Source organism: Microcaecilia unicolor, chromosome 11 (genome assembly GCF_901765095.1).
Source record: "Microcaecilia unicolor chromosome 11, aMicUni1.1, whole genome shotgun sequence".
Classification (NCBI taxonomy): domain Eukaryota; kingdom Metazoa; phylum Chordata; class Amphibia; order Gymnophiona; family Siphonopidae; genus Microcaecilia; species Microcaecilia unicolor.
Window position 1 is genome coordinate 171,975,662 of NC_044041.1, and position 25,640 is coordinate 172,001,301.

The window sequence follows — 25,640 nt, forward strand, 5'->3', positions numbered from 1 at the left end:
TCACTATAAATTAAACTCATTCATAAAACTACATCAAATTTTCCCAAACACTCTCCCACAGTACTAAATCACCCAATTATACTCTCTTACACTTAACTCACTAACTTACAATTCTCCAAAATCACTCTTAAAGCACCAATCTCACCAACTCACATAAAACACCTCCTCTCTTAACCACCACTCTCCAACACTCTCACAACACTCTGCTTATCACTCAACTCCAAACCTCACCCACTTTCAATCTCCACCAACTCTCCAAATCCTCTATCCCAGCCACACCACCAAAAACACGTCCTCTCCTCACCTCAGTCAGAAAAGCTCTGCCAACTGCCAGCCTGCCCGTTACCTGGGAGACGGACCCTTGTCTTGGGGTTCCGCAGCCCATCCAGCCAATCCTGAGTCCTGCTCAACATTCCGTATCCTTCTGCTGACCAGCGGAATGTTGAGCAGCACTACTCAAGCCCCATTTTAATTAACAATTTCCCATAGGGATCAATGGGAAAAACTTCAATTAATTAAAAACCCCTGAAAATTTTAATCAAAACACCCCAAATTTCCCATACTAATAAAACCTCCCATTCTCTATTAACCTATAACTTTAAAATTTAAAAATCCCAAAATTTAATATCCGCCCTAAAAAAAACTTCCTAAAATCCCGGAAAAATTCCCAAAAAATTTAAAACCCCCCTCAAAAATGCTAAAACCATCTCCCGGACATACCACGTCGAAATTTAAAAATTAACCCTTTCCTAACCCCATAAAATAGCACCCTTCCCAAATCACCCCTCAAAAATATAAAAATTCAAAAACTAAATCACCCAAAAAATCCCAAAAAATCCCCCGACCCCAAAACTGAAAACAGAATTTAAATTAAACAAATCCCTGATTTTTTAAAAATCAAAAACCCTATTTATACAATTTAAAAATCAATCAATTAAAATTTTGGGTTAAAAACCACTTACCTGTTTTCCTGATTTTCCCCTTACACGATCCAAACCACCGAATCCGGTCCCGGTCGTCTCCCCACCGAAACGGAGCCAAAATAAAAAAACTTCCGAAGCCGGCCCAAAATTTAGGCCCCGGCTTCGGCCTAGCCGCGAAGACGCTCGTTTGCGATTCGTGCATGAGGCGCGCTGCCTCATGCACACTCGCGCCGACGTCCTCTTCTCGGCGCTCCTCTTCGCTTTGGCGCCTAGCGCCAAAGCCTAAAACCGGCCCCATTCGGCCCCGAAACGGGGCGAAAAAACCCAGCTGCTTCCTTCTGCACCCGGGGACGTGTCCAACCGTTCCCGGGTGTCCGAAAAATAGCGATGCTGCCTCAAGCAGCGTCCCCCACGGCCCCACACCGCCGGGAATTCTTCTTTTCTTCTTTTTTCTTTAATAAAAAAAAAACCTCGCCGCCGGCTGCTCCCATCCCCAAAATAGAACGCCCCAGACAGCAGCCTCCCGGACCTCCGGAGCCCCCCCAGGTAAGTATTATTTATTATTTTTTTTTCTTAACCCCTGGTTACATTGGCATGATTCTATAAAGAGTATGCATCCTTTATAGAATCGTGCTTAGCGCATAACTGCACTTAAATGCAGACACCTACATTTAGGCAGCGGCGTACCAAGGGCGGTGGGGGCGGTCCGCTCCGGGTGCACACTGCTGGAGGGGTGCAGAGAGCAGCCGTGCGCCTGTCGGCTTCGCTGGTTCCCTGCTCCCTCTGCCCCAGAACAGGTTACTTCCTGTTCCGGGGCAGAGGGAGCAGGGAGCCAGCGGAGCCGAGAGCCGCGTGACTGCTCCCAGGAGCTAAGAATGCACCCGGGGGGGGGGGGGGGGGGGGGGGGGGGTTGATGCGCTGGGAGCTGCTTGCTGCTCTGTTGGTATGCCCATAATATCTGATGCTACCATAGCGCCTAGTGTCCCATTTCAGTTCTTAAGGGGGTGAGAGGGATCAGCATCCACTGGGGAATTAAAGAAGGGTGAAACCTTAACTCATGCAGTGGTCAACTGGTCATTCAGAGCATATTTTTTAAAAACGTGGATATGATTGAAACAGGTTTAGATAAAAACATCCTTCTTTTTAGATTTGGGCGTGTCTTCCTGTCCCATTATAATTGAAAGGCATCATCATTTTGGGCCCACCCTAATCCCATCCAAATCATGCCCAAAACACACACCCTTGTTATTTGGATGAACTCAGTGGAAAGCGTCCATCTTCTGCCTTTTCAAAAATTGCAATTTAGACAATTTTTGGCAGATAGACGTGTTTCTGGCCATTTTGAGACATCTATCTGCTTCAGAAATGAGCTCCTAAGTGATTAGACCTGGGTTCTTAAAATTTATCCTGCATGGAGCACCTACATTTAGGCTCCTGAATTCAATAGACTGCTAAATTTGAGTGCCTGAAAAGTGGACAAGGTTAGGGGCAGGATGAGATCAGAACAAAGAAATTAAGTGTCTTGTGGTTAATTCTTTCATAATGTGCCCTCTGGGCACCTGATGGGTGAATATTCTAGGTGCCTACTTTCCTTTATAGAACCCTATCCAAGTATAAATGCACATATGTGCACATGCCAGCCCCCTTCCATCTATGCTCTGCCCAGTCTCTGTCCATATGCACTATTGCTGAAATGTATGTATTTACAGAATAGTGTATAGAGGCATATCCAACATGTGCACATATATGCATGTATATTTATTTATTTATTATCATATCTATATCCCGCCTTATACTCAAAGCGGGTTATAATAAAAACATACATAACTGTAAAAACAGTAAAACAAGCAAACATAAAATGATTGAAATTTTAAAAGAAAATCTAATATTAAACTGCTAGCTTGGAAGAAAAGTCCACATCCATCTAAGATCAATCATCTACAAAATATTTCACGAAAAATATGTTTTTAAAAGTATCTTAAATTCCACTCTATCAGAACATAATCTCAAATAACCTGGTAGTTGATTTCAAAGAATTGCTCCTGTAATAGACAAAGCTTTATTACAAGTATCAGCCAACCTACAAGTAGAAACACGTGGAGGGGCATTTTCGAAAGGGACGTCCAAGTTGCGATTTGGATGTCCTTGCAAAACATTGAAATCCAGGGGTGGGGAAACCCGTATTTTGGAAACAAGATGGACGTCCATCTTTCATTTCAAAAATACCATCAGGGATGTCCAAATCCTTAAATTGGGACGTCCCTAGATTTGGCCATCCCTAGACATGGACGTTTCTGACGTTCGTCAATTTTCGAAATCAAAGACTTCCATATCAAAAATGACCAAATGCAAGCCATTTAGTTGTGGGAGGAGCCAGCATTTGTAGTGCACCGGTCCCCCTGACATGCCAGGACACCAACCGGGCACCCTAGGGGACACTGCAGTGGACTTCATAAATTGCTCTCAGGTACATAGCTCCCTTACCTTGTGTGCTGAGCCCTCCAAACCACCCCCAAAACCCACTGCCCCCAACTGTACACCACTACCATAGTCCTTACAGGTGAAGGGGGGCACCTAGATGTGGGTACAGGGGGGGGGGGTTGTTGTGGGTTTTGGAGGGCTTGTTGTTTCCTCCACAAATGTAACAGGTAGGGGGGTATGGGCCTGGGTCCGCCTGTCTGAAGTGCACTGCAGTACCCACTAAAACTGCTCCAGGGACCTGCATGCACTGACATGGACATGGGTATGACATCTCAGGCTGGCACAAAATATTTTTACAGATGTGTTTTGAGGGTGGAAGGGGGTTAGTGACCACTGGGGGAGTAACAGGAGGTCATTCCTGATTCTCTCCGGTGGTCATCTGGTCATTTTGGGCACCTTTTTGTGCCTTAGTTGTAAGAAAAACAGGTCCGGGTGAAAACGTCCAAGTGTTCGTCAGAAACATCCTTTTTTTCGATTATGGGTCAAAGAGGTCCAAGTGTTAGGCACACCCAAGTCCCGCCTTCGCTACGCTTCCAGCACGCCCCCTTGAACTTTGCCTGTCCTTGCGACAGTTTGCAGTTGAAGATGTCCTAAATCGAGCTTCGATTATACCGATTTGGACGTCCCTGGGAGAAGGATGTCCATCTTCCGATTTATGTAGAAAGATGGACGCCCTTCTCTTTCGAAAATGAGCCCAATAGTTGCCTAGTAATTTCAGAGCACAATGACCGCCTTGGTTGATATATTGTCAAAGCATCTAGAGGAAAGAGCAAAAAGGACAATCAATGGGACAGTGTGTTATCAGGCTATAAAATGTATCACATTGACAGAGAGGATCAAATTGGAGGGGGTTTGTGCTATATGTTAGAGAGGGAATTAAGTTCAAATAAATTAAACATTCAATATGAAACAACAGCATGGAATAATTATGGATAGAAATTCCATGTGTGAAAGGAAGGAGTATCCTTGTAGAGGTGTACTACTGTCTGCTGGGAGACAACAGACAGAGAGATGAAGAAATGTTTACAGAGATTAGGAAAGCTGGCAAATAGGGCAACACTATAATAATGGGAGATTTCAATTACCCTGATATATAATGAAGGAATAAGTAGAATATCAATCAACTAATAACGCAACAAATTCTACTGAAAATATCCGTGTATTGAAGGTGTTCTGTTCCATTCAATCATGAAAATGTGGAGAAAAAAAGACTTCAGAAACCATGGAGTAATCTCTTAAAGAAAAAAACTTTTTCAAATACTCAGAGAAACTCCTCTTCAATCACTAGTCTTCACAAAAAAAACTCCACTCTTCATTCATGAAATACTTGTACTAACACCTTTTACAATACACTAGGGTGGAGGCAATATTTTAATCATATATGTCCGGTGAACAAACACTCATTTATAACTTAGCTTGAATGATGACGATGCCACTGGTCCACAACAATCTTCACAATCCTCGATGACCATAAAGGGGGGGAAGTTAAAGATCGAGGATTTCAATTACCCCAATATTGACTGGATAAATGGTACATCAAGGAGTGCCAGGTAAGTAACATTTCTATATGTAATAAATGACTGCTTCTTGGAGAAACTGGTCCAGGAACCGAGAGGGGGAGCCATTTTGGATCTGGTCCTTGCTGACGTGCAGGTCATAGTGCAAGAGGTTGCGGTGTTGGGTCCTCTGGGAAACAGTGATCATAACATGATCAAGTTTGAGCTGCTATCTGGGATGAACCCGAAAAGGAAATCTACTGTGGCTGCACTTAATTTTCAAAAAGGCAACTATAATAAAATGAGGAAAATGGTTAAAAGAAGCCAAAAGGATTGGCTGCTAAGGTTAGGACACTCTCCAGCTTATAATTGAAAAAGAAAAACGCCTATATTGCAACCCAAATCGGGAGATAGACGTTTATCTCACAAAAACGAATAAAGCGGTATAATCGAAAGCCGAATTTGGACGTTTTCAACTGCACTCCATCGCGGATGCGGACAAAGTTGATGGGGGCGTGTCAAAGGCGTGGTGAAGGCGGAACTGGGGCGTGGTTATCGGCCGATCAGAGATAGGCGCCTTTCGCCGATAATGGAAAAAAAATATGCGTTTTTAGCGAGAATTTAGGGCACTTTACCTGGACCCTGTTTTTCCACGAATAGGGCCCCAAAAAGTGCCCTAAATGACCAGATGACCACTGAAGGGAGTCGGGGATGACCTCCCCTGACTCCCCCAGTGGTCACAAACCCCCTCCCACCACAAAAATATGCCGTTTCACAACTTTTTATGTTCACCCTCAAATGTCATACCCACCTCCCTGGCAGCATTATGCAGGTCACTGGAGCAGTTATTAGGGGGTGCAGTGGACGTCAGGCAGGTAGACCCAGGCCCATCCCCCCCCACCTGTTACACTTGTGCTGGTAAATGGGAGCCCTCCACACTGCCCCCCAAACCCACTGTACCCACATGTAGGTGCCCCCCTTCACCCCTTAGGGCTATAGTAATGGTGTAGACTTGTGGGTGGTGGGTTTTGAGGGGGATTTGGGGGGCTCAACACACAAGGGAAGGGTGCTATGCACCTGGGAGCTCTTTTACCTTTTTTTTGTAAAAGTGCCCCTAGGGTGCCCGGTTGGTGTCCTGGCATGTGAGGGGGACCAGTGCACTATGACTCCTGGCCCCTCCCACGAACAAATGCCTTGGATTTATTCGTTTTTGAGCTGGGCGCTTTCATTTTCCATTATCGCTGAAAAACAAAAACGCCCAGCTCACAAATTGTCGAATAAAACAGGGACATCTATTTTTTCCCAAAATACGGTTCGGTCCGCCCCTTCACGGACCCGTTCTCGGAGATAAACGCCCATGGAGATAGATGTTTTCGTTCGATTATGCCCCTCTATGTCAGGTGTGGATGTTATTCAAAAATACCATCTTGGAAGCCCAGACCAGATGCATTCCACGTATTTGCAAAGGTGGAAAGAAGAGAAAACAACATCCAGCATGGCTAACAGGTGAAGTAAAAGAGGCTATTACAGCCAAAAGATTGACCTTCAAAGAATGGAAAAAAGGACCCAAATGATGAAAATAAGAAGAAAGATAAGCACTGGCAAGTCAGTTGCAAAGCATTAATAAAGAAGGCTAAAAGAGAATATGAAGAGAAACTTGTCGCAGAGGCTAAAACTCACAGTAACAACTTTTTCAGGTACATCAGAAGCAAAAAGCCTGTGAGGGAATCCATGGGACTGTTAGATCATGAAGGAGCAAAAGGGGCACTGAGGGAGGCCAAGGCCATAGTGGAGAAACTGAATGAAATCTTTGGATTCTTCGGAAAAATGTTGAAATTTGGATTTAGATGTCATATCAAAAATGCCCCTCTGTGTGCCTAAGAAGGTGCCCTCCTATAAAATGACCATCTGTGTGCCAAACTTTGGCAGTGAAATCTAGACATTGCTAGAGCTGTTCAAAATTTGGCCACTGGCATCATTCTTCCCCTCAGCTGGAACGCTCAACGGGCAATTAAAGTCTGGAATTCATCGCTAGAGAATATGGTAAAAGCAGTTAACTTTGCAAGGTTTAAAAAAGGTTTGGATAATTTCCTAAAAGAAAAGTCCATAAGCCATTATTATTAGTTGTGGACTTGGTAAAATAAACTGCTTATTTCTAGGATAAGCATCATAATGTCTGTTTTACTGTTCTGGGATCTTGCCAGGTACATGTGACCCGGATTGACCACTGTTGGAAACAGGATTCTGGGCTTGATGTGCAAGTATGGGAGGGGAGTACTGACGGATGCTCCCTCTCACCCAATGATAGTATAGTCCCTCCCATAGGCGCCGACTCCGTGGGTGCTGTGGGTGCTCAAGCACCCCCAATATTTTGAAACCTGCCCTCCTGCTTTCCTGCTGCCCAGCCAGTGCTTAAAACTCATTTTACCTGACTGAAAGGCAGTGAAAGAAGCAGAGGACAGCCGGCTCGGACAAGCTCGGCTTCAGCTTTCTCCTTCTCTCTCAGCTGTGGTGTGATCCCGCCCTCATTTCCTGTTTACGCAAGGGCGGGACGCTGAGAGGGAAGAAGAAAACTGAGCTGAAGCCGAGCTTGTGGCTGTCCTCTGCTTCTTTCACTGCCGTTCAGTCAGGTAAAATGAGTTTTAAGAGGTAGGGTAGGGAAGAGGGGAGAAATCGCTGAACATGGATGCAAGGGAGGGCAGGGCAGGGAAGAGGTGAGAAATCACTGAACATGGATGCAGGGGAGAGCAGGGAAGAGGGGAGAAATCACTGAACTTGGATGCAGGGGAGGACAGGGAAGAGGGGAGAAATCACTGAAGATGGATGCAGGGGGCAGGGAAGAGGGGAGAAATCACTGAACATGGATGCAGGGGGCAGGGAAGAGGGGAGAAATCACTGAACATGGATGCAGGGGAGGGCAGGGAAGAGGGGAGAAATCACTGAACATGGATGCAGGGGAGGGCAGGGAAGAGGGGAGAAATCGCTGAACATGGATGCAGGGGAGGGCAGGGGAGAGAGGAGAGTTGCTGGACATGGATGGAGGGGAGGGCAGGGGACAGATGAGAGTTGCTGTACATGGAGGCAGGGGACGGCAGGAGAAATGCTGCATATGGATGGAAGAGAGGAAAGACAGGAAGGAGATGCACATGGAGGGGAGAGGAGAAATGCAGGACATGGATGGAGGGAAGGGAGGACAGGAGGAAATGCACATGGATGGCGGGGACAGAGGAGAAATGCTGGACATGGACGGATGGGAGGGAAGACAGGAGGAGATGCACATGGATGGAGAGGAGAGAGGAGAAATGCTGGACATGGACGGAGGGGATGGAAGACAGGAGGAGATGCACATGGATGGAGGGGAGAGAGGAGAAATGCTGGAGACGGACAGAGGGGAGGGAAGACAGGAGGAGATGCACATGGATGGAGGGGAGAGAGGAAAAATTCTGGACATGAATGGAGGGGGGGGGGGAAGAGAGGAAGTGAGATGAATATGGATGGAGGGGTGGAGAGAGAGGAAAAATGGTGGACATGGATGGAGGAGAGGGAAGCAAGAGGAATGAGTTGCATATGGATGGAGGGGAGTGAAGAAAGAGGAAGGAGATGCATACTGACAGATGAGGGAAAGGGAAAAGAGAAAAACTACACATGGATGGAGAAAATAGACGCTATGGAAAGAGGGAAGAGAGGGGGCAGATGCTGGAAGGAAAGGGGGGAGAGAGGGGGCAGACGCTGAAAGGAAAGGGGGGAGAGAGGGGGCAGGCGCTGAAAGGAAAGGGGGAGAGAGGGGGCAGATGCTGGAAGGAAAGGGGGGAGAGAGGGTGTAGCCGCTGGATGGAAAGGGGGGAAAGTTAAAGATCGAGGAAAGAAGAAACAAGAGACTGGGACCAACACAATTAGAAACAGTAAACAGCCAGACCACAAAGGTAGGAAAAAATGAATTTTATTTTTAGTTCAGGATAAAGTAGTGTGGTAGCTGTGTTAATAAATAAAGAAAATTGAAGTAAGGTGATATATTTACTGGACTAATTTTAATACATTTTTGACTAATGTTTGGAGACCAAACCCTCCTTTCTTGTATCAGAACAGAATACCATAACAGCAGTATACTGTCCTGACCCGAGGAAAGAGGTGTTGGCCTTTGAAAGCTAATTGAAAAATGTATTTAGTCCACTAAAATGATATCATATTTTCCATTTTTTGTTTTATTTATTAACCTATGGTATAGTGATTGAAATATGTCAGTTTTTGAAATTTGCGTCTCTTTATATTTGCACAGTGCAGGGGGACTGAGGGGTGGGACTTTTAAGGGAAGAAGTCCTGGTGCGGGTTGCAGGCAGCCTATAAGTGGCGCTGCCACTGCCCAGGTGAAGACTGCAGTAGACAGAATTTTAAGGTATTTGGGGGGGGGGGGGGGACACGCACTGCCTGTAAAAAAAAAATTTCAGCACCCCCAATCATTTTGAAAAGTTGTCTCCTATGGTCCCTCCCTTCCCAGAAATTTTAAAAACAACACAAAACAAAAACAACCCCCCCCCCCCAAAAAAAAAAAAAAAAAACACTGCTTATTCATCTGTGTTGGAATGTAATTGTATTTTACATGCATTGCCTGTCACCTATTATTTCTCTGTGATTACTCTGTGACCTCTGATGTGAATTACTTAGTGAGGTCACAGCTATGCAACTTCCTGTGGGGGTTAGATGCAGCACATGCAGCACATGGAGCACATGGAGCTCATGATCTCTCCTAACCTGAGAGGATCTATGGTGGTGTGAGCATCCATTACCATCTAAGCACATGGAAGGAGCTGATAATACAAATGTATAGTAATATGTATATATAAGCCTGTCTGATTATAATCTAACTACAAACTGTGAGTAAACAGATGTTTTGTTACTTCAACTTTAAAGTGACTCAGCAGTGAATTATTCAGGGGTGAATGAGAGAGAGATGAAGAAAGAAATTAACATTTCTAAAGCTGAAGCTGTGTGTACTAAAATCTGCTAATTATTTACTACAAATAATCCAACAAAAGGGTTATGGGCCCAGGGCTCAGGAATTGAAAAAGAAGAGAAATATTACCAGGCAGAAGAAAAGGCCACATTTTTCTCTTAAGTTTTAAAGGAAAGATTCAGTCTGTCTCTCTCTCCCCCCCACACAGCAGACAGAAGGCTAAGAAAATGGCTGAGGGAAGAAATTCACCATTGTTCTACTCTCTCAAGGTGCCTAGATTAACTGAGTTTAATTATCAGCAGTGGGAACTAAGATTCATATGTCTCCTTCGAGCAAAAAGATTAAATATATGCTTAGACCAAGACAGAACAGCTGAAAATATGGCTGAATGGGACAATGCAAACTATTATGTGAAGTGCATGCTTTTGGAAGCTCTCTCAGAGAAACAAGCCATATTAGTGGAGGGAAAAGATACACCAAAGGACATTTTATATAAACTGAGAACTATGTATGCAACTACATATGCAAAGCAGCAACCAATTTGGTTGGCAGAGTTGAATGAAACCAAATTAAGGGATAAAAGTAAATGTAATGATCACATTATGCATCTTATGTCTTCATTTCAAAAGTTAGAACTTTCTGGAATTCCCATGTGTGATGCATTGAAAAGAGCATTTCTTTTTGCCTCACTATCAAGGAAGTTTGATGTTTTTAGGTCTGTAAATGAGGCCATTGAAGGGCAATCTTTTGAACAGACAACATCAAAACTAAGGCAGGAATGCATAATAAATGATTCTGAGGAGATGTGTTCTCAAAGCAAGTCAGAGAGAAATGAAACAAATTTCTTGGCAAAGAACAGAGGAAGGCGGAGCTATGGGAAAACTCCACCCAAGGGCAAGCTGATTTGCTACTCATGTGGAAAGGAGGGACATGTATCTAAATGGTGTAAGGAAACACAAAACACTCCCTCTAGCTCACCTAAGCCAATGGAACTAAAGAATTTTCAAACCAGGAAATGTATGAAGGACAAAGATAAACACAAGGGCTTTCTAATGGCAGAAAAATCTTTGACTATGGTAAATAATAATTCAAATGAAAGTACTTGGATTTTGGATTCAGGGAGCACATGCCATTTAACCAATTGTAAGGATTTCTTTCAGGAAATGTGTCCAGAAGAAGGTATTCTTAAAACTGCAAACGCAGGGACTGCTAAGATCCAAGCAAAAGGTATTGGATTCTTAAAATGCAAAGTGTCTAATGAAGTTACAGAAATTCCTGTAAGTGATGTCTTGTATATTCCCCAAGCAGTTTGCAATATGCTTAGTGTATCTACATTAGATAAGAAGGGATTTGCGATTCATTTTGAAAACAGTAAGTGCACAATCTCTAAAAATGATGAAGTGTATGCTGAAGCTTTTATGCATAATGATGTTTATAAACTGAGCATTTCAGGTGAAGCCTCACATATGGCGCAAGTAAGGAAGAATGATGGTAAATGTAGTCTGGAAATCTGGCACCGCCGCCTGGGACATCGTGATTTTAAGGTGATCCAGGATCTTTACAGTAAGCAACTAGCCACCGGCATTCAGATAAGTGCAGATGCTGGTAAAATGGAGAAATGCATAGACTGTGTTACTCAAAAAGGTGTGAGACCCTCATTTCCTGCATACACAGGAAATAGGAGTAATAAAGTGCTGGACTTAATACACAGTGACTTATGTGGACCGTTTAATATCCCATCATTGGGAAATAACAGATTTGTGCTAATATTCTTGGATGATTTCTCTAGATATTGTGTGGCCTATTTGCTGAAAGAAAAAAGTCAAGTCACAGACATGCTGAAGAAATACGTAGCCATGGTGAGCAATAAATTTGAAAGAAAACCAAAGGTTCTTCAGACCGACAATGGTGGTGAGTTCACTTCACAAAGCATGCGCACATTTCTAGAACAAGAAGGCATTCAACATATCACAACAGTAGCTTATACACCAGAGCAAAATTCTGTTGCAGAGAGAAAATTTAGGTCACTTGTGGAAATGACCAGATGTATGCTGTCAGATAGCAATCTCCCTAAAAGACTATGGGGGGAAGCCATTCTCACAGCAGTGTACCTACAAAACAGAATGCCAACTAAAGGCGCTGAGCGCACACCACATGAGACATGGCATGGTAGGAAGCCAAACCTGTCACACATAAGAACATTTGGAAGTACAGCATATGCTCATGTACCAAAGCAAAGAAGGCATAAGCTAGATTCCACAACAGAAAGGGGCATTTTAGTTGGCTATGCTCCAGGACACAAAGGATATAGAATTTTGAATCTGAAAACTGGCATTGTTGGCATAAGACATGTTACATATTTTGATGAAAACAAAAGGGTTGATAAAGGCTGGATTATCCCAGATGAGCCTTATCATCCAGAATATGAAACTAGAACCATAATAGACATGCCAGTGTATATAAATGCCATACCAAGGCAGATGTCTGAAAGCAACTCATCTGTATCTAACGAGGAACAGGCAGAGGAAGCAGACACAGAAAGGATCATTGAAGAAGACAGTACAGTTGGAGAAGGGGAATCAATTGGAGAAGGACTCTCAGATTTAGAGGATGCGGAAAGGTCGGACCAACCTGTAGTCAGACGCTCATCCAGGGAAAACAAAGGTGTTCCACCCCCAAGACTGTCTTACCTAACAAAGTCAGCAGAAGCTCAAGAGCCCTTAACATGGGATGAGATTGAGAAAATGCCAGCAGAAGAAGCTGCTGAATGGCATAAAGCTGCACAAGAAGAAATTGATGCATTGGATAAAAATAATACTTGGATTCTTACAAAATTACCTCCTGGCAAGAAAGCTATAGGATGCAAATGGGTATTCAAGTTAAAAAGGAATGCACAAGGAAAAGTGGAAAGGTATAAAGCCAGATTAGTGGCAAAGGGATATCTTCAAAAATATGGAGAAGATTTTGATGAAGTGTTTGCACCTGTAGTGAAACACACGACAATTAGAACACTTCTGAGCATTGCAGTCTCAAAAGGCATGCAAGTCAAACACATTGATGTGAAAACAGCGTTTCTTCACGGAGATATAACTGAAGACTTGTACATGGAACAGCCAACAGGTTTCATAAATACAAAACAAAGACAGCTAGTGTGTAAATTAAACAAAGGTCTTTATGGATTAAAGCAAAGTGCAAAATGTTGGAATGAAAAATTGCATGAAATATTGACAAATTTAGGATTTAAGCAAGGTGAAGCAGATAAATGCTTGTACACTAGGTGCACAAATGGACAATATGCATACATTTTAGCTTTTGTTGATGATCTGCTCATTGCAAGCAAAAGTGAGCAAGAGTACAAGGACATTGTAAAATGTTTAAACCTCAATGTTGAGATAAAAGAACTTGGAAATGTGTCATACTATCTTGGTATAGAAATTGAGAAACAAAATGATGGTTCTTATCTTCTAAGCCAGAAGCAGAAAATAAATGAGCTTATTGAAAGTTTAGGTATGCAAGATGCCCAAGTTGTAAGCACTCCCATGATCACTGATTTTCTGAAGGATGAAACAGTAAGAGAACCTTTACCAGATAACATCCAATATAGATCAGCCATAGGTAAGCTTTTATATCTAGCTACCACATACAGGGCTGATATAGCAAATGCAGTAGGAATTTTGAGCAGAAGGGTCAGCTCACCTACCAAATCAGATTGGACTGCAGTTAAAAGGATGGTAAGGTATTTAAAGGGTACCATTGATTGTAAATTAAAGATTTCAGCCAATAGTAATCCAAAACTAATATGTTACTGTGATTCAGATTGGGCAGGGGATCATTCTGATTATAAATCCACAAGTGGATATGTGTTTATGTATGGAAATGTACAAATTTCATGGGCCAGTCATAAACAAAGTATTGTGAGTTTGTCTTCTACAGAAGCTGAATACGTGGCCGTATCGGAAGCGTGCAGAGAACTGATGTGGATTGAAAAACTTTTGCTGGATTTTGGAATAGCTGAACAGAGACCAATCCAGATAATGGAAGATAATCAGAGCTGCATCCGACTGTCACAGAATGACAAGGTTCAGTCACGCACCAAGCACATCGCAACGAAATACCACAACGTGCGAGAGTTGGCGAAAGAAGGGGTCATCAGTCTACACTATTGTCACACCAGTGAGATGACAGCTGACATCATGACCAAACCGTTACCCAGAGAACATTTTGTGAATCTGCGTATAAAGCTTGGACTTTGTATGAATAAATAATTGCATGACAGTTATGCATGAGAAGGGGTTTGTTGGAATGTAATTGTATTTTACATGCATTGCCTGTCACCTATTATTTCTCTGTGATTACTCTGTGACCTCTGATGTGAATTACTTAGTGAGGTCACAGCTATGCAACTTCCTGTGGGGGTTAGATGCAGCACATGCAGCACATGGAGCACATGGAGCTCATGATCTCTCCTAACCTGAGAGGATCTATGGTGGTGTGAGCATCCATTACCATCTAAGCACATGGAAGGAGCTGATAATACAAATGTATAGTAATATGTATATATAAGCCTGTCTGATTATAATCTAACTACAAACTGTGAGTAAACAGATGTTTTGTTACTTCAACTTTAAAGTGACTCAGCAGTGAATTATTCAGGGGTGAATGAGAGAGAGATGAAGAAAGAAATTAACATTTCTAAAGCTGAAGCTGTGTGTACTAAAATCTGCTAATTATTTACTACAAATAATCCAACAATCTGCTCCCTACTGAATCCCTGATGATGAAAATTTATTCTGTCCACTAGCATCTCTTTAATGCCCCCTTCCTCCAAAATAGCTAAAAATGCTCTTGTCATCCTCATGCCCCTTGTACCTTTGTGTTCCCGCTGTCCAGAAAAGCCTCTAACATAGCCAAACCCCAGCCTCAAGGAGGATGCAGACCATGCTTTACAGATTAATTAGTTCCTTCCTATTTCACCCAATGCTGTGTACAGTCTCCCTGCTCCTTTCCCTCCACCTTCCTATGTGATAAGTGTCCCTCTTTCTGTCCTCTCACCACTGTTATTATATGATTGTATGCCTGATTCTTGGATGATTGTTTTAGAGGTTTAGTAAATATTGTATGGAGTTTTTTTTTTTAAATATGAATTGCTTTGATCTGTCACAGTTAAGCGGTATATCAAGTTTAATAAAACATAAAATATAAAATACTACTGCATGTAGGTTTCCTTCTCCATTCCTAGCCCAGATTCCCAGTACTTTCATCTTACTGTCCTCCAGTGGTCATATCCCTGCTTTGGCACTTAGCTTGCCAGATTCCTCTGCCAATCAGAGTCAGTCTCACTATGTTTGTTTGATTTATTTTGTTATACTGCCTTACACAAATGTATTGAAGTGGTTTACAATAAATTGAAAATAAATATGAGTTTCATGACACGATCATGAATGTGTGACTCATACAAAGACATTTGCCCCACATGCAGAGGAAGCTGGCATACTACTATTTAATCAGTACCCAGCTTGCCAACTGCATGCATATTGGGGTAATGTGGAGGGTGCCCCATCCTAGCTGAATGAGTGATACCAGCAGTGTCCAAGGCACCCCACATGCCAGGGTGACTACCCAGCTCATTTGACTCAAAGGCCAGGCCTGCATGTCCCAAGCAGACAGCTTCTTGAGATGTACCTGCTCCATTTGGATGAGGAAACAGTCAACAAAATCCCGCGGGACATCTGGATTCAAAGTTTTCTGATGTGCTTCTATAATCTCTGATGCAAATTTCTTTATTTCTGCAGCATTTTTGAACAATTGGTTGTGGGGTCCCGGTAGGTAGTCCATGATATCTGGAAAAACAGCATAAAGCTGCAGAGCAGGAAATATAAAAAGAACTTCAATGTATATGGATCTAAAACATTCTGAGGCCAATATTCAAAAGGTTTAGACTTCTAACATTAAGCCCCAACACATGCTTAATACATGAGAAAATGCATACCGCAAAACATGTTAAAAACAGTTTGCAGAAATATCCCCTTTTCCACATTATTTAATTTTTAACTATTGTTTTGGAGGGTGCAAGTCATGGGCGGAGAATGGCTTTGGAAGCATTAACCAGCTAGCGCATTCATATTAGTGCATGCTAATTTTCTAAAATTGAGTTAATGTGGGAACACTTAGCATTTCCTAAATAGAAGACGGTAACTGTTCCTTCATTATTTTTTTGGAAGTCCCATACATGGAAAAATTAGCAAAAAATAAAAATAAAAAAAGCTCTAAGTACTGCCGTGTTAAATCTGGGCTTAAAACACAAGACAAACACATGTTAAAACACACTATGCCCAGATTCAGCATTTAACTAGCTGTGGTGAACCGAATAAAGACAGGGCTGCATTTTATGAGGACCCATCTGTGCAGTTATCTTAGCCGGATAAGTGCTGAAAATCATCACTTAGGTGTCCTTTTACTAAGCTGTGGTAAAAGGGGGCCTGCGCCGAGCGGTAAGTGAACCACTTCCTTGCAGCCATTTCAGCGGGGAGCACTTACCGCCACCCACTGAGGTGTCAATAAGGGCTCCTGCGCTAACCCGGTAGTAACCAAGCAACATAAAGCACTGCCCAATTACCACTGGGTAAGAACTGGTGCTACAAAATCGAAAATAGATTTTATAGCACTGGAAATGGGAACTTCCACCCTGCTCCTGCGGTAGCCCAGCGGTCGTTCTGGATTGGCACGTGCTGCGTGCCATCCCAGAACACCCACAAAAGAGTTGGGTTCAGCTTGGGTGCTAATCAAGCATGTTCAGTGACACTATACAGTTAAGTGCCACTGTAAATTCTCAGGTAGCCCCGGGCAGGTGATTTAACTGACCAGGAGATTTCAGTTAAGTTCTTCACGTGCATTCTTGCAAACAGAGCTGAGGACTCTTAAAATCTGTCCAGCTTTGGCTCAGCCGTGAAATCCACCAAATCTACGGAGACAAATATTCCCTAATAAGGGAAAACTGAACATACTTACCTGTCCCCAAGTAGAACTGGCAAGTCGAAATGTTTCATTCACCAGACCAAGAAGAGTGAGGAACTTCCTGTCCTTGTAGTCAAACCGGTCTCCAAAGACCACGGAGCAGATAACATTGGCTACAGCTCGGCTAAAGAAGAAGGTAGGGTCAAAAGGCAACTCTAGAACAAGGAAAATAAGTGAACTGTTACTGCCTCATATTGCTTTTAGACTATTTCAGAAATGTTAGGACTATCTAGCCATCAAAAGAGCCAACAGCCTTGTTTCTGATCTATTTGATATTTCTCAGTTTAAAAGAAAAAAAACGGACACATCTCTCTATATAAAACGCACCTCCAACGTTCTATGAAGCCTCTTTTAGCCAAAAGTGAAGGGGGTGAGATCCCATTGTGTCTGCCCCGCCCACGCGTCAAACGTGATGACGTCGAGGGCGGAGCAATCACACTCACCCAATCGCTTCGCTCGGCAGCGGAAGCGTCAGGGAAGGAGGCGGCGCTCTCGACGTCTAGCCTTCCCTTCGCTGTGTTCCCGCCTTCTTCTGACGTCAAGGATGACGTCAAAAGAAGGCGGAACACAGCGAAGGGAAGGCTAGACGTCGGGAGCGCCGCCTCCTTCCCTGACGCTTCGCTGCCGGAACCGCCACGGAGGTACATTTTAAAAGAAGACAAAAAAAAAAAACCCGATGCATGGATGCGAAGGGGGGGGGGCATGGATGCGAAGGGGGGGGGGCATGGATGCGAAGGGGGGGAGGAGAAGAGGGCGGGCCAGGCTGGGACATGGGAGAGAGAGGAGCATGGATGCGAGGGGGGGTCATGGAAGGGAGAGAGGGGACTTGCTGGAAAAGGATGAATGGAGGCGGCAGGGGACAGAGGAGCATGGATTGCAGGGCAGGCCTCAGGCACAGAGGGGAAATGCTGGATAGGGATGAATGGAGGGGGCAGGTGACAGAGTAACATGGATGGCCATGGATTGGAAGGGCAGGACTCAGGGAGAGGGGAATTGCTGGATACGGATGATTGGAGGGGACAGATGGGCATGGAAGGATATGGATTGCAGGGCAGGCCTCAGGCAGAGAGGGGAAATGCTGGATAGGGATGAATGGAGGGGGCAGGTGACAGAGTAACGTGGATGGCCATGGATTGGGACGGCAAGGCTCAGGGAAAGGGGAATTGCTGGATAGGGATGAATGGAGGGGACAGATGGGCATGGATGGATATGGATTGCAGGACAGGCCTCAGGCAGAGAGGGGAATGCTGGATAGGGATGAATGGAGGGGGCAGGTGACAGAGTAACATGGATGGCCATGGATTGGGACGGCAGGGCTCAGGGAAAGGGGAATTGCTGGATACGGATGAATGGAGGGGACAGATGGGCATGGATGGATATGGATTGCAGGGCAGGCCTCAGGCACAGAGGGGAAATGCTGGAAAGGGATGAATGGAAGGGGCAGGGGACACAGTAACATGGATGGCCATGGATTGGGAGGGCAGGGCTCAGGGAAAGGGGAATTGCTGGATAGGGATGAATGAAGGGGACAGATGGGCATGGATGGATATGGATTGCAGGACAGGCCTCAGGCAGAGAGGGGAAATGCTGGAAAGGGATGAATGGAGGGGGCAGGGGACAGAGGAGCATGGATTGCAGGGCAGGCCTCAGGCAGAGAGGGGAAATGCTGGATAGGGATGAATGGAGGGGGCAGGTGACAGAGTAACATGGATGGCCATGGATTGGGACGGCAGAGCTCAGGGAAAGGGGAATTGCTGGATAGGGATGAATGGAGGGGACGGATGGGCATGGATGGATATGGATTGCAGGGCAGGCCTCAGGCAAAGAGGGGAAATGCTGGAAAGGGATGAATGGAGGGGGCAGGGGACAGAGGAGCATGGATGGCCACACACACACACACTCTCTATCACACTGTGTCTCACATACACACTTGCACACACTCTCATTCTCACACTCACACCCAGACTCACTCTCTCTCTCACACACTCACACTTTCACTCTGACTCTCAAACAGTCACTCTCACATACACTCTCCCAAACATACATACTCCAAAGAAAACCTTGCTAGCGCCCGTTTCATTTGTGTCAGAAACGGGCCTTTTTTACTAGTTATGCAATAAAACAAACACAAATAAATAAATACATAAATAACTTTCATAAGAGCATAAGAAGCGCCATACTGGGTCAGACCAATGGTCCATCTAGCCCAGTATCCTGTTTCCAAAAGTGGCCAAATCAGGTCATAAGTACCTGGTAGAATCCCAATCAGTGGCAAGATTCTGGAACCCCAAAAGTGGCAAGATTCTAGAATCCCAAAGAGTAGCAAGATTCTGGAACCCCAAATAGTGACAAGATTCCATGCTACCAGTTCAAGGGAAAGCAAAATTCTGTATCAGAAGTGATGCAGTAATAGGTCTCCTGAGTCAACTAAAGTGTGACTATGAAGTGGCTCAGAAGCAACTCCCTTTGTATTCTCTCTAAGGTGGCTACTCTGTAAAGTGTTGCCTAATGTTAGGCACCACATGCTTAGCACTAATTCTATAATGCCTTTGGGGCCCACTTATGCCATTAAAGAATACTAGCATAAATCCACTTTGCTGCACCTAATGGTAGGTGCAGCCAATTAAGCCAGGTCAATGGCAAGTGTAAATGGGTACACTTAAGTGCGCCTCCCAATGCATGCTACTGATAGCATTCTATATGTTGTGCGTGTTGCTACGTGACATGCCCATGGTCATCCTACATGAATACCCCCCCCCCCCCTCCTTGCAGTTGTACACTTATCCCCTAATTCCATAAAAGATCAGTGCCCAAGTAAGGTGCCAAGCAGTAATTTTGGCACCAAAAAGAAGGAAGCATGCTAAGCGTGATTCTATTTCGTGACTATTTTTCTGCACCGAAAAAAGATGCAAGGATGGAGTAGAAAGTGGGTGGAGAATGGATGTGTTATAAAAATCAGCACAGAAAGCATATTCTATAATTGGGAGCAAATCTTGATGCCGCCAAAGATCCACACAAAATTTTGCACCTGCTGTAAACAGCGCCCATGCCCGGTAGCATAAAATTCTGCATGAATATTGTGGCGCGGATTTAGGTTTTTAGGCGCCATTTCTAGAATTTACTTCTATGTGACTTAGGCACGCTGTTTGTAAAATAGCACCTAGGACCTATTCATGTAAATGCTAATTCAGGGGTCCTTTTACTAAACTACGGGAAAAAGGGCCCTGTGGTTGCAATGGGGGCTGTTTTTCCCGTGAGCCACGGCCCTGTTTACCATAGTGGGTAAACAGCCCCTTACAAAATGGCCATATGGTAAGATAACTCTTACCACATGGCCATGCACCAGGGAGCACTAACCACCATCCACTGAGGTGGCGGTAAGGGCTCTTGTAGTAACCCAGCAGAAATAGTGCACGCTCGAGTCAGAACTACTGCCGGAGACCATGTTGGGCTGGTGGTAGTTCTGGGATAAAATTAAGAGTGGGAGGGTGACCAAGGATACCAAAGACTGGAAAATGTGTGTTGGTAAAGGAATTTATTGAAGGATGAAGACTCGACACAACGTTGTGTTTCGGCCGTTAGGCCTGCATCAGGAGTCTATAAAAACGTTTATATACAATAAAGATTAATATTTAAAACAGGTAAAATACAAAGTAATACATATATAAATAACACACATATACACAAATATTAAAAAACATAATAAAAAAAATATATAAGTGTATATGTAAGCTTTAGATTGTAAGCTCCTTCAGCAGGGACTGTCCTTCTATGTTAAATTGTACAGCGCTGCGTAACCCTAGTAGCGCTTTAGAAATGTTAAGTAGTAGTAGTAGTAGTATATTGGGATAAAACATAACTATATTTTAATTCTCTTAAACAAAATATAACGCAAATAACATATAGATAATATAATATAACTTGAAATATGTATAAAATAAATTTTGTGTTACTATCCTAACTTAAACAAAAACACATACATTTAAAAAAATATAGCAAAAGATATATATTTTATTATGTTTTTTTATTATTTGTGTATATGTATGTTATTTATCTATGTATTACTTTGTATTTTACCTGTTTTTAATATTAATCTTTATTGTGCATAAACATTTTTATAGACTCCTGATGCAGGCCTAACGGCCAAAACACAACGTTGTGTCGAGTCTTCATCCTTCAATAAATTCCTTTACTAACACACATCTTCCACTCTTTGGAATCCTTGGTCGCCCTCCCATTCTTATTTTTACACTGTTGTTTACCGTGGGGCGTTTTGAGTTCTCCGTCTTTCGGCGGATTTCTTCTCGGTAGTTCTGGGATAGCATGCAGTAAGCTCAAGTTGGGCTTACCACCACTTTGTAAATGGCCCTTAGTCACAGCAATTCCGCATATAGACGCAACATGGGGCGTTCATCATTCCCAATCAAGCTTTGCTAAATAGAGTCTCCCATACCTTCAGAACACCCATTCCTGTTCAGCCATTCCTTAGGGGTCAGCGAGATGTTACATGCCAGAGGGTTCTGGCAACTCAAGTGAACTATCCCCAGATACTGTTCGTTGAACCACAAAGGAATCCATAGTACAGGAAAGCAGAGAGGGTATAGCAAGCATAGCTACCAAAGTGGAAGCCAATTTCCCCTTTCGTTTTTTCAACATAATTGCAAAGGTAAGGAGCCTTAAAAGAGGCATATTTTCAAAGCACTTAGCCTTCCAAAGTTCCATAGGTTTCTATGGAACTTTGGAAGGCTAAGTTCTTGAAAATATGCCTCTTTGTGGCAGCATCTTTCTTTAGGGTGTCATCTGTTTCAACAAGCATTTTAGAGATAACTTACCAGATATGCAGTAGTTTTTGTCTGCAGTTCTGTTCATGCAGTGGTCAGCATAGAAAGGATGCTGATATTTTATGATGTAATGTGTTTGTTAGTTTTATGTTTTAATTGCATTATGTTTATTTTTGATGTTATCCACCCAGAATTGTAGATAGCACAGAATAGAAATGTGCAATAAATAAATAAATACATAAAATATAACCCACAATGATTTTTTTAAGAACATAAAAATAGCCACACTGGGTCAGACCAATGATTCATCTAGCTCAATATCCTGCTTCCAACAGTGGCCAAGTCAGGTCACAAGTACCTGGCAGAAACCCAAATAGTAGCACCATTCCATGCTTTCAATCCCAGGACAAACAGTGGCTTTCCCTCTGTCTATTTCAATAAGACTATGGATGTTTCCTCCAGGAACTTGTCCAAACCTTTTTTAAACCCGGATACGCTAACCACCGTTACCACATTCTCCAGCAACAAGTTCCAGAGCTTATCTTTTCTTTGAGAGAAAAAGTATTTCCTCCTATTTGTTTTAAAGGCATTTCCATGTAATTTCATTGAGTGTCCCCTGGTCTTTATACTTTTTGAAAGAGTGAAAAATCGATTCACTTTTACCTGCTCTATACCACTCAGGATTTTGTAGACCTCAATCATATCTCCCCTCAGCCTTCTCTTTTCCAAGCTTAAGAGCCCTAATTTCTTTAGCCTTTCCTCATATGAGAGGAGTTCTCTCCCCCTTATCATTTTGGTCACTCTTCTTCGAACCTTTTTAATTCTGCTATGGGGTTCATTTCCAAAGTACTTAGACTTACCAAGTTCCACAGGATAATATAGAACATTGTAAGTCTAAGTGCTTTGAAAATACGCCTCTTTGTAAGTCTAGCATATCGGTTTACTAAGCAGTGCTAGTGGCTGTTCATGCGCTAGTTCCGACATGGCCTTTTTCTTTGAATGGGCCGTGTCGGCACTATTGCTGCTTCGTAAATGGGACCCCTAAGTGTTTTGAAAATACACCTCCACATCTTTTTTGAGATAAGGCAACCAGAACTGAATGCAATACTCAAGGTAATATTACACCATGGAACAATACAGAGGCAATATATAATATTCTTGGTCTGTTTTTACCATCCCTTTCCTAAGAATTCCTATTTGCTTTTTGGCTACCACTGCACATTGGGCAGAAGATTTCAGCATGTTGTCTACAATGACACCTAGATCTTTTTCTTGGGTGCTGACTCCGGTGGACCCCAGCAGCAGGTAACTATCATTTGGATTATTCTTCCTAATATGCATCACTTTGCATTTGATCACATTAAATTTCATCTGCCGTTTGGGTACCCACTCTTCCAGCTTCCTAAGGTCTTCCTGCAATTTTTCACAGTCCGCAGGTGCTTTGACAACTTTGAATAGTTTTGTGTCATCTGAAAATACCTCACTTGGCGTTTAAGTACAGGATCATAGCAAGGCTTGCCACTTTCACCCACTGTCAAAAATATTAACCCTTCATATTGAGTAGATTTTGAGAATAACATGGATTTACAATTTATAGCAAATTGAAGAAAGAGAAAAGTTTACTCCCGAATGTGAACACACACACACACACACACACAAACACATACATGCTCATAGACACAAACCTTTGGTTTCTCTGAATTCCACTGCCAGGAACTGAGCCTCCTCCTGGATTCGCTCCTCCAGGCTCCTCTTCCCCATCCCAAAATTCCTCAGGGATGTGATGGAAAATCGTCGAAGCTGTTTCCATCTCTCTCCGTTGGCAATAATAACTCCTAGTGAGCAACAGAGCATTTAATGATCAAAGCAATTAACCACTGAAAAAGTTGACAGTGTCATTCCATCTGTAGTAGGAAACCCTAGTTGCGAATATAATGGGAAAAGAGAGGTTTAAAAGTGGGTGACACCCTGTAGATGCATTCTTGGGGGGGGGGGGGGGATTTTCAAACTATCTGTATTTGGAGAAAATCTGCATGGGCTAAATCTAACTCAGATATTCCATTGAAGACCATGTCCAGGCGCCAGCAATGAATATTCAGCTGCAGACCAATTAGTTATGCAGGTGTCTGCCAATAGTCAGTCTTGACACCCTCATAGCTAATAGGTAAATAGGTAAAGTTAGGGTTATGTTTTGTGTGTCCTACTTGCCTGGTTAGCTATGTGTACACCAGCACTTTATATCGCTGCTGCCCTCATAATTGATGGCTCCTCCCCAACCAGTGGCATAGCTACGTGGGGCCATGGGGGCCTTAGCTCCCAAAATGTCCTCTGAGCCCCTGGTTTTGCTGGTGGGGGTCCCCAAACCCCACTAGCCGAAGCCTTGTCCAGTGCCAGTCTTCAGCGCCGTCACGTTGCCTGCCCTTTTCTGTCTTCCCCTCACGTCTGGCATGCTCCTTTTAGTGAAACTGAGCATGCTTAGTTTCACTAAAAGAAGTGTGCAGGACGTGAGGGAAAGAGACAGCAGGGCAGGGAACATGGTGGCACCGGAGACTGGTGCTGGACAAGGCTTCAGCTGGTGGGGGTTGGGGACCCCCGCCAGCCAAGGTATTTGCTGCGGCAGTGGGTGGGGAGTGGCAGGGTGGCAAGGTGGTGGTGGGGAGGCGGCGTGGCGGCAGACCAAAATGTGCCCTCCCCACCTTGGGGTCTAGCCCCCTCCCACCACGAGGTCTGGCTACGCCCCTGTCCCTAACTCTGTCCATTGACCATCCTGGCACTAACAGCCCAGTCCCATGATGGTCAGAGGGAACATTCAGTGGTACTGTACAGTTAAGTGCCACAAAATATCCAGGGATGGCCTGCTGATGGGGTTTAAGTGGGCAGAACCTCTCTTGTTCACTTAAATACCTTCGTAAATCTACCCCATATGCACAAGTATGCCCCCTGCCCTCACTTCACCCAAACGTCACCGAAGGGAAGTCCTACTTGCAATACCGTTGAATATTGAGGCGGACTTACAGAACAGCGCACAGCCAGAAAACCAACCAAGCACCAACTATTACAAAATACAGCAACAAGATTGATAATTTCATTGGGTAAGTTTGAACATGCCTCGCCATTGCTTGCTACTTTGCATTGGCTTCCTGGAAATGTGAGGGTTGAGTTTATGATTGCTTGTTTGATCTATAAGGCCTTTTTTGGTTCGAATTCTGAAGGTTTGGCTGAGCTTCTAATAGTGCCAAATAATTGGTTAACATCTAGGAATTCTCAAAAACTGAAGCTTAATTTCTCAACAGTGTAGGGTGTTAAACGTAAGATTTATTTATATATATATTCTTGTGTCCCACTGTTATCCAAAATCAGGTTTCAGTTCAAAGTGGCTTACAGTTTACATTTGGTGAAATTACATTAGTGTGTTACATTTATTGCGAAGGGAGGTCATCGATCACCGGTGTGGTTAGCCATAGAATTTTTTGAAGACGTATGTTTTCAATTCTTTTCTAAATTGTAGGTACTTCTTATGGCTTTTGGTACTGAGTTCCACCGTTGGCATCATCCTTTCCATTTTATGAGTCAAAAATTTGAAACAATCTTACATTCCAAATTAGAGTATTACCATCTTATTATCATATTTTGTACAGCTTAAAAAGATACTTGTTTACTAGGCCTTGATTGTGGTAGTTTAATGTAATTTGTACTGTATATAATTTATATACTGTTGTTCTTCCCTCGCATTAACAGGTAATCTTATTGTAATCTGCTTAGATATGAGTTTGAAATATGCGGAATATAAATCTGTATGTCAGACCAATGGTCCATCTAGTCCAGTATCCTGCTTCAAGCAATGGCCAATCCAGGTCACAAGTACCTGACAGAAACACAGTTAGTAGCACCATTCCATGCTAGCAATCCCAGGGCAAGCAGTGGCTTTCCCCCATGTCCATCTCTATAGCAGGCTATGGACAATCCTCAAGGAACTTGTCCAAAGCTTTTTTAA

The 25,640-nt window shown here is 43.4% G+C and overlaps 1 protein-coding gene across 1 annotated transcript in view; it reads right to left on the reverse strand.

Annotated features, from left to right (window-relative positions):
- Positions 1 to 25,640, reverse strand: part of LOC115481201 (cytochrome P450 2G1-like) — a 73,462-nt gene that overhangs the window by 36,085 nt on the left and 11,737 nt on the right. The window contains exons 3-5 of the mRNA XM_030220285.1: positions 23,332 to 23,481; positions 16,860 to 17,020; positions 15,534 to 15,710 (exon numbers count right to left, since the gene is read on the reverse strand). Coding sequence (XP_030076145.1) covers positions 15,534 to 15,710; positions 16,860 to 17,020; positions 23,332 to 23,481 — 488 coding nt within the window. The remainder of the gene's footprint in view (positions 1 to 15,533; positions 15,711 to 16,859; positions 17,021 to 23,331; positions 23,482 to 25,640) is intronic.